The 8,887-nt window shown below is 36.8% G+C and overlaps 2 protein-coding genes across 3 annotated transcripts in view; one reads left to right on the forward strand and one right to left on the reverse strand.

The window, feature by feature from the left end:
- ALG6 (ALG6 alpha-1,3-glucosyltransferase) overlaps nucleotides 1-8,887 on the forward strand; it is a 61,895-nt gene that overhangs the window by 36,948 nt on the left and 16,060 nt on the right. Inside the window, exons 8-11 of the mRNA XM_039233427.1 lie at nucleotides 1,805-1,990; nucleotides 2,574-2,709; nucleotides 5,391-5,476; nucleotides 7,243-7,327. Coding sequence (XP_039089358.1) covers nucleotides 1,805-1,990; nucleotides 2,574-2,709; nucleotides 5,391-5,476; nucleotides 7,243-7,327 — 493 coding nt within the window. The remainder of the gene's footprint in view (nucleotides 1-1,804; nucleotides 1,991-2,573; nucleotides 2,710-5,390; nucleotides 5,477-7,242; nucleotides 7,328-8,887) is intronic.
- LOC120232615 (integrin subunit beta 3 binding protein) overlaps nucleotides 1-8,887 on the reverse strand; it is a 99,153-nt gene that overhangs the window by 7,448 nt on the left and 82,818 nt on the right. Inside the window, exons 11-13 of one of the 2 annotated variants that reach the window (XR_005528607.1) lie at nucleotides 4,720-4,790; nucleotides 4,478-4,480; nucleotides 291-302 (exon numbers count right to left, since the gene is read on the reverse strand). The gene's annotated coding sequence lies outside the window, so the exon portion shown is untranslated. Of the gene's footprint in view, nucleotides 1-290; nucleotides 303-4,477; nucleotides 4,481-4,719; nucleotides 4,791-8,887 lie in introns of those variants that run through there. The other variant, XR_005528609.1, reaches the window with a different exon arrangement.

An 8,887-nucleotide genomic window follows, 5' to 3' on the forward strand; every position in this document is an offset into this window, starting at 1 on the left:
ATGCTTTTTATCTATCTGTCTGTCTGTCTTTCTATTTACTTACTTACTTACTTAAGTAATCTCTACACTCAATATGGGGCTGGAACTCATGACTCTGATCTCATCGGAAGTTGCATGCTCTTCTGACTGCACCAGCCAGACACCATACTTTGTGTGCTTGTTTTGAGAATTAAATGGATTTTATTATTTATAGCATTTAAAACAGTACCTGGAAGATACTAAGCTCCATGAGTACTTATTGCTGCTATTGTCTGTTTTTGCTGCTGTTGCTACTCTTTTAACTATTTTTTTACATTTTTGGGCTCTGAAATTTAACAGTGATTTATTGAGGCATAGGTATTTGTGACAATTATTTTGGATACTTTATGCATCATTTGTTTTGAAGACTCATGGTCTTGAGTTCTGGGAAATTCTCATGTTTGATGATTTTCTCACTTCACTCTTTCTTGAGCTTATTAGACAGATGTTAGAGCTTTCATCTCTGTGTTGACCATTTCTTTGTCTTTTGTTTTATGATTTGGATTAACTTGACTTTATCTCTAATGCTTGTTAAATTTCTTTTGCTTTGTTAATCCTATCTGAAATAGGAATTTACTCTTTTTTTTTATTATTCCCTTAATTATGTCCAGTCTTCTAGGGTCAGTTTTTTTTTTTTCTGCCTTTTCATTTTGTCATAGATTTTTCTTAAATGTCTGTCTTATCCTAGTGTATCTATTCTTATTTAAGAATAAGACAGAAAAGAAAGCTGCATGTGAGTTCTCTGTATTTGGCCCACTGTAGGGTAAGTGCACAAGGACCTGGCCAGTACACTTTTGGGATCCTTAAGTATAAGAATGTGGAGGTTTGGCACTGCAGTGTTAACTTCTGCCCTAGTGAATTTAGTGTTTATAGTTGATTCCACTTCTTTGGAGACATATTCTTTCTGTTGCCTGGGTTGGGGAATGGGGTAGTGGCAGTAAATATTTGGTTGCAGATAATCTCTGCACAGGAGTAAGATGGCATTTGACTTCTCCATCTAGGCATTTTCACCTAATCCTTCCTGTTTTCTTTTCAAGAAGTTACTTAAGCACCCTAACCTACATGGTGTTTCCTGAGTTTTCTAGGGGCTTGCAGAGTAGATTGGCTTCTTGCTTGCTTGGGGCTCCTCTATGCATTTTCTAAGCTCTGGCTTCTTCCATCCTATTTTATTTGATATTGCTTCTGTGTCCTTTCTGTCTTCAAGAAGTGTGTTGAAATCTTTATGTGTTGTAACCTAGCTTCCTCTTCTCTTTACAGCTGTGAATATTTACTTAAAAAATTTCCTATCATTGTAAGGGGATCTTGGGAAGGAGAGGAGGGCAAACATGAGTGTACAGCTACATTTAAGCTGAAAATTCTAATTGTAATGTTGTTTTACTATAATAAGGTTATTAGTTTCTGATTAAGGACGTATTTTAAGTTACTATATTGATGCATATTATAGAAGAAGTATAGTGATATCAGTGTGTTTTACTTTGGAGCACTGTTTAGATTTTGGTATGTTATAATAGTGTGAAATAGTCTAGTAGAAACAATGCTATGTGTTAACTACTTAGTGATCTTTTAAATCTGAACAAATCCGTTGCTCTAATTAGCAGTTGATTTAATATATTTGAGGCCATTATATACAACTTCAAATTAGTTTATCATTTCAATACTTTGAATTTCTGTTTAGAAATAGCTTTCACTGTATATATTAGTGAAAAGTCACATAAGAAATCTGTTCTATAAAATGCATGATCTATTTCTTTTAATTATTGAGATAATTTCCTTGACGCAGGAACATATATAATTCCGTGAGTCTTGGCTTTGCTTTGTGGGGTGTTCTTGGAGTATCTTGTGACTGGGACCTGCTAGGCTCATTGGCATTTTGCTTAGCTATAAATTATAAACAGATGGAACTTTACCACTCTTTGCCATTTTTTTGCTTTTTACTTGGCAAGTGTTTTAAAAAAGGCCTGAAAGGAAAGGGGTGAGTGGCTTTTACACTACAGAATTTTAAAAATTACTTCAGAGGATTTATTTGGCATACTTACTAGGGAGAAGGTGGTCTTTCATTTTACCTTTAGGTGACTTCTAATTAATGTGTTGGCTGTGAGGTGAGTTGGAAGAGAGATTAAATCATGTTCTATATTATTTTATTTTAAATCTTCCTAACTAGAGAAATATTTCGATCAATGTAAATTTACTGGAGGTAATGTGGATTGGCATGTTAGAGCATTGCTGTAGGATTTTTTCCATTTAGAGCATATTACATTTTATATTTCTTATAAACACATCCTAATTTGACATTTTTCTTCATGACTGCATTGGAAAGGCATCTAAGTTAAATGTTAATTAAGATGGTGATAGTCTTTTTGTTAGAGAGGTATACATCTTAATAATTGTGAATTGCTTAACTCTGATTTGATTGGACTCCCATATTAAACCTTTTTTAGTACCATAGATTTATTATTACTATGCATTTGTATTTGTCATCATTAGTGAGACTAAGACTGATTTCTTAGAATTATTAACCTTTCCTTGTCTACTGGTTACCTTTGTTTTTATTCTAGGTTTGTTTTGTTAATTAAGCTAGCTTGTACAGTTGTGGCTTCCTTCATTCTCTGCTGGCTGCCATTCTGTACAGAAAGGGAGCAAGCACTGCAAGTTCTAAGAAGACTCTTCCCAGTTGATCGTGGATTATTTGAGGTATGTTTAAAAACTTTCTTCTTAGGGCACCTGGGTGGCTTAGCCAGTTGAGCCCAGTTAGTTGAGCCCAACTCTTGATTTTGGCCCAGGTCATGACTTTACAGTTCATGAATTCCAGCCCTGTGTCAGGCTTGGCGCTATGCAGAGCCTGCTTGGGATTCTCTCTCTGTCCCTATCTCTCTGCACCATCCTCCCCCCCCCCACCCCACAGAGTAAATCAACATATAAACAAACAAAAAAAACCTTTCTTCTCACTGGGTCACCTGGGTGGCTCAGTCCATTGAGTGTCCGACTTTGGCTCAAGTCATGATCTTGTGGTTCATAAGTTTGACCTCTGCATCAGGCTGTCTGCTGTCAGTGCAGAGCCCACTTTGGGTCTTCTGTCTCCCTCTCTGTCCACCCCCCCCCACCAAATAAATAAACATTTTTAAAAAATCCCAAAATTTCCTTCTCACTCTTTTCTTGTTTCACTACATGTGCTGTGACCCCTGGGGATTTCATGTAGAAGACACACAAGGAATAGTAACTTCAGCTGCACTGGCAAGTCATTCCTTGCCAGTTATTTAATCCAGTATATAATCTAGTTCAGCTAGCATTTTCTAGTACATTAAATAAACAGATATTTATTGCCACTATGAAATCCATAATTCAGTTATTTATTTTTATAATGAAATAGGATCCATAGTGAAAGACAGCATGAGAGGTAATTTGTAATTTTTTGGTTTCTATTCTCTTTTTAGTCTTAGGAAATTATTTATTAAACTAATAATCATGTTTGTTTCAGCAGGATCTCATAATTCCTTATATAACCTTCATTCATAGTAATTTTTAATGAGAATCTTTCATTTCATTTCATTTAATGCTAGCTTAATCACTCTTGTTAAACTTTTATTACATGGATAATTTGATGATTTAGATTTAGTAATTAAATTAAACAAACCATTTTTCTGAAACAAAAAGGCTTTTTAATAAAGTTAGAGACAACATATTTAGAGATAATTTGTTTTTGATAAACATTTCTTTTAAAAAGAATTAGAAAAGTATATCTTTCTAATTTTTGAATATATACATTGCTCTATATTATCTTTCAGTGGATCTATACGAAGGATGGAACCAGCACTTTGAAAGAGATAGAGTTTGGTGTTGTGATAGAACAGGAATGTGCGACTTGTATGTTGATACAAGTCAAGTTGTATGGGGATGCTGCTGCTTCTGATACTGATAATCACAAATAATCACTCTTCTTGTCACCACTCTTACTAGGTGCCACATACTTCACATGTGGTTTTATTTGATTTTTATAATAGCTCTGACTGAGGGAGCTATTGTATCCACTTTATAGATGAGAAAACTGAGGTCATATGGGGCATCTGGGTGGAGTAGTCCGTTAAGCGTCCGACTGACTCAGGTCATGATCTTGGGGCTTGTGAGTTGACAGCTCAGAGCCTAGAGCCTGCTTTGGATTCTGTGTTTCCCTCTTTCTCTGCCCCTCCCCTGCTCGTGTGCTCTCTTTCTCTCTCAAAAATAAAGATTAAAAAAATTTAGAAAACTGAGGTCAGAGATTCATGTAGCTTATACATGGCAGAGCTGTGGTTTGAATTTTGAAAATTGCGTTCCTAGCTTCTTTATATTTCCTCTAACCTTAAAGCTTATTTAAAAAAATATTTTTTAATGTTTTTTAAAAAATTTATTTCTGAGAGAGAGAGAGAGAGAGACAGCGTGAGCAGGGGAGGGTCAGAGAGAGAGAGGGAGATACAGAATCTGAAACAGGCTCCAGCTCTGAACTAGCTGTCAGCACAGAGCCCAACGCGGGGCTAGACCCCACGAACTGTGAGATCATGACCTGAGCTGAAGTCGGACGCTTAACCAACTGAGCCACCCAGGCACCCCTAACTTTAAAGCCTATTTAAAGAAAAGTTTAATTCTCCATCTAAGCTGCTTGGTTATTTGCCCTGCTTTCCATTTCAGAAATAGTATTTATCATGATAATTATAAAAATGAGTATCATACATGTTTGATGGTATTGCTGGTCACCTCCATTCACTTATTGTCCTCAAAATCTGAAGAGTATTTTCTTTGATCTGACAGAGGGAAGGAGGATGGTACAGTTGTCAGTGATGGTTACTTTCTTGATGTTATGCTTACACAGCTGTGCGTTAAGCAGCTGTGTAGAGGATGGGTTTCACAAGCAGAGAGCTGTAGTTACAAATTTAATTTTGAAAGTGATCCTACCACAACTGCTAATGTCTTTAAATGCTTTGATTTATTAGCAATTAATTCTTGTCATTGTTAGTTGCTAGTAGGTTATAGTTGAGATTATTTCAGTTATGTGATAAAATGGGTCAAAAGTATATGTTCTGCCAATTAGGAAAAAAATAAGATTTCCTAGAAAAATTTCCAAAGATGAATAACTTCAGTATTTAGGGCTGGTGGGCTGTTATTTGAAAAATGAAGCATTTCTTGGTAATGTCTAGATTATGGTTGGCTAGTGATAGAGGTCAGTTTGCATTGCAAAAAATGAAAAATTGTGTGTATGTGTTCCATGGAAAGTTTAATCAACTTAGTTATAAAATTGTGAACAAGAGTGTGAAGTCTCAAAAGTTTAGATTATGGGCTGTACCTCGTAGAGTTGAATATTTCTTTCAATTATATCAGAATGTAAAACTTAAATCTCTTTTCAGGATAAAGTAGCCAATATTTGGTGCAGCTTCAGTATCTTTTTGAAGATCAAGGATATTTTGCCACCTCACTTCCAGATAATAATCAGGTAAGAGATAAAAAGTTTGTATTTAATGTTATGTAAGCGTCTCTCTAAAAGTGTTATGGTAATAACTCATTTCTCACACATCATTAGGGAATGAGATGTTTTTCATTAGTGAATTTTTCATATAACATAAACCTAACCCTCTATACAACAAAACTTTTGTTTGAAAAATTTTATGTGATAATCTTTCTGAATTGTTACCTATTCCCCTCCCCCTTAAACAAAATCTACTAAATAGGATTAAACATTGTCTTAAAGAGTCATGATTTTCAGTGGTGTATCAATCCGCGTTCAACCAGAGAAGAATCAGTAAGGAGGTGCGTGGGTGCATGTGAATTGATTACAAGGATTTGGTTTATACAGTTGTGGGATTTGACTGAAGAGTGTGGAAGTCCACAAGGCAGGAAGGAATATCTAAGGGGAAGGAAGAGCAATTCAGAGCTGATTGCTCTTTGGAATCTGAGTTTAGGGAAGGCCTAAGCCCTCTTTTTTTTCTTTTTTTTTTTTTAAGTGTTCATTTACTTATTTTTGAGAGAGGGAGACCACAAGCAGAGGAGGGGCAGAGAGACAGAGGGAGACACAGAATCTGAAGCAGGCTCCACAGAATCCTTCAGTACAGAGCTGGATATGGAGCTTGAACCCACGAACTTTGAGATCATGACCTGAGCTGAAGTCTGATGCTTAACTGACTGAGTCACCCAGGTGCCCTCGGCCTAAGCTGTCATTTAAAAATCTTCCAGAGGCACCTGGGTGGCTCATTCGGTTAAGTATCCAACTCTTGATTTCAGCTCAGGTCATGATCTCATGGTTGTGAGATCAAGCCCCATGTAGGGCTCCACACTACGTGTGGAGCCTGCTTGGGATTCGTTCTCCCTCTCTCTCTGCCCCTCCCTGCTCTCTCTCCCTCTCAAAATAAATAAATAAACATTAAAAAAAAAAACTAATAAAGTCTTCCAACTGATTAAGTCAGGCCACTCAAGAATCTTAAACTGAATAGGGACTTTCATTACATCTGCAAAATCTCTTTCCAGAAGCACCAGGATTAGTGTTCGAATAACTAGGAGAATGTGTATGTGTGCATATGCTGCAGAACGGGTGCTGCTTCCCTCTGTCCTCCACTTGTTTTATCCCCTGTAACCCACTGTAGGGGGAACCATACTAGAGAGAGAATTCAGGGATCTGTGGTTCAGCTAATCCGAGTTGACACACCATAAACCCACTAATGGTGGGAAAATCAGTTATTGTATTGTGTTGTAATACTTGTCTTCAGGGCTTGCAAAAGCTGTTTGCCATGGTACTAAATGGCTCCAGATGGCTCTGCTTGTGTTCCTTTTCCTCCTTGCTCATCAGCCATCACTAGGGGAAGCTCTGGCAGCTGCCCACTCCCTTTCTAACTTGTTCTTTCTGATTTATCATGGGCTTGAAAATCAGGTAATTAACTTTTGTGAGAAGAGGGCCAGAGAGATTCTCTTGCGAGTAAAGTGTTATGATCGTTTGTGTTATATATTGTCCCTTTATACCTGGTTGTGTTTTCTTGAGTGTTTGATAATTGACTTTTAGCTATCTGTTTTTGTATCTTTTCTCTAAATAACATAAGCATTAGGTTAAATTTGGTCTTAAATTTCAGTTTTAGTAAATAAAAATAAACTTTAGTTTTAAATCAACTTAAGTTGATAAGTAATGTGATCCTTATATTAAAATATATTTCCTTATTTTAATTAGATACCACCACCAAGAAAACAAATGTCTTATTTTTATTCATTTTTTAGCATTTGTTTTACATTTTTGAGCCTGCTTCCTGCATGTATAAAATTAACACTTCAGCCCTCTTCCAAAGGATTCAGATTTACTCTGGTAAGTTTCTTATTACTGTAAATACTTAATTCTTGCTGCAAATGATGTTTTAAAAATATAGATAATTATTTTCTTGCTCTGAATGGGACTTACTGGACTAAGAATTAATATATTTATTTATTTGGTGAACATTTATTGAGTGTCTGACATATTTAGGTGCTGTGTTGTACACTAGACTGAATAATCAGAATCTTTCAGTTTAATTCAACAACTATTTAATTTCTGCTTTGTATTAGTCAATGACGGAATACAAAGAAGAAAAGAGTGGTGATAGACATGTTTAAATAATTACGCTATAAAGCAGATGGTATTAAGTTCTATTACACATCAAGTGTTATGATAGTGTGGGAAAGGGAGATATTACTTTGGGGGTAGATTAAAAAAATTTTTTTAAGTTTATTTATGTTGAGATAGAGAGAGAAAGAGAGAGAGCGAGAGCGAGTGAGCGAACAGGGGAGGTGCAGAGAGAGAAAGAGAGAGAGAATACCCCAAGCGTCTGTGCTGACAGCACAGAGCCCAATATGGGACTTGATCTCACAAACTAAGATCACGACCTGAGCTGAAACCAAGAGTTGGATGCTTAATCAACTGAGCCACCCAACTGAGACACCCTAAGCATCCCTGGGCATAGATTTCAGACAGCTTCTTAGAATAAGTGGCATTGGAGCCAAATTTTGAAAGCTGGGCAAGATTTGGAATAGGAGGTTATATAGCAGAAGAGAATTCAAGGCAGGAGGAAGAGCTTGAAGATACAGAGGTAGAAGGATAGGGGATGTTATTAAACAATGAAATGTCTGTGTGTGTGTGTGTGTGTGTGTGTGTGTATGTTGAGATTAGGAGAGGATATAGTGAGAGATAAGAGTCAAAGAGGATCAAACTGGGTAAGACCTTGAATGTTGGATTGAAAGAGTTGGAGTTTGATTTGTGTGCCAGAAGAGCCAAAAAACATTTTTGAGGAGAGAGGACTGTTTTAGGAAGATGAGTTGTGTTAGTTTGAAGATGAATTGGTTGTATTTCCTCCAACTTAGGATGTCTCTGAATGGGCTCACAATATCCTCCTTGGTTGTATTTCTACAGTATTTAAAGTTTTGTTCCTTTGTGCCTTGATCTATTAAATGGCATTTTAAAAAAATTTTTTAAAGTTTATTTATTGATTTTGAGACAGAGACACACAGCATGAGCAGGGGAGGGGCAGAGAGAGAGAGAGAGAGAGAGAGAGAGGGAGAGAGAATCACAAGCAGGTTCTGCGCTGTCAGTGCAGAGCCCGGTACTGGATTCAGTCTCACCAACTGAGATCATGACCTGAGCTAAAGTTGGGTACTTGACCAACTGAGTCATCTAGGCTCCCCTATAACATGACATTTTATTTTATTTATTTTTTTAATAGTTTGTTGTCAAGTTGGTTTCCTTATAACATCCAGTACTCATCCCCACAAGGGCCCTCCTCAATGCCCATCACCTCCCTTCCCCTCCCCCCCACCCCCATCAGTCCTCAGTTTGTTCTCAGCATTCAAGAGTCTCTCATGGTTTGCCTCCCTCCCTCTCCCCCACTATTTCCCC

This window comes from Hyaena hyaena, unplaced genomic scaffold, assembly GCF_003009895.1.
Source record: "Hyaena hyaena isolate Hyena2069 unplaced genomic scaffold, ASM300989v1 scaffold_75, whole genome shotgun sequence".
Classification (NCBI taxonomy): domain Eukaryota; kingdom Metazoa; phylum Chordata; class Mammalia; order Carnivora; family Hyaenidae; genus Hyaena; species Hyaena hyaena.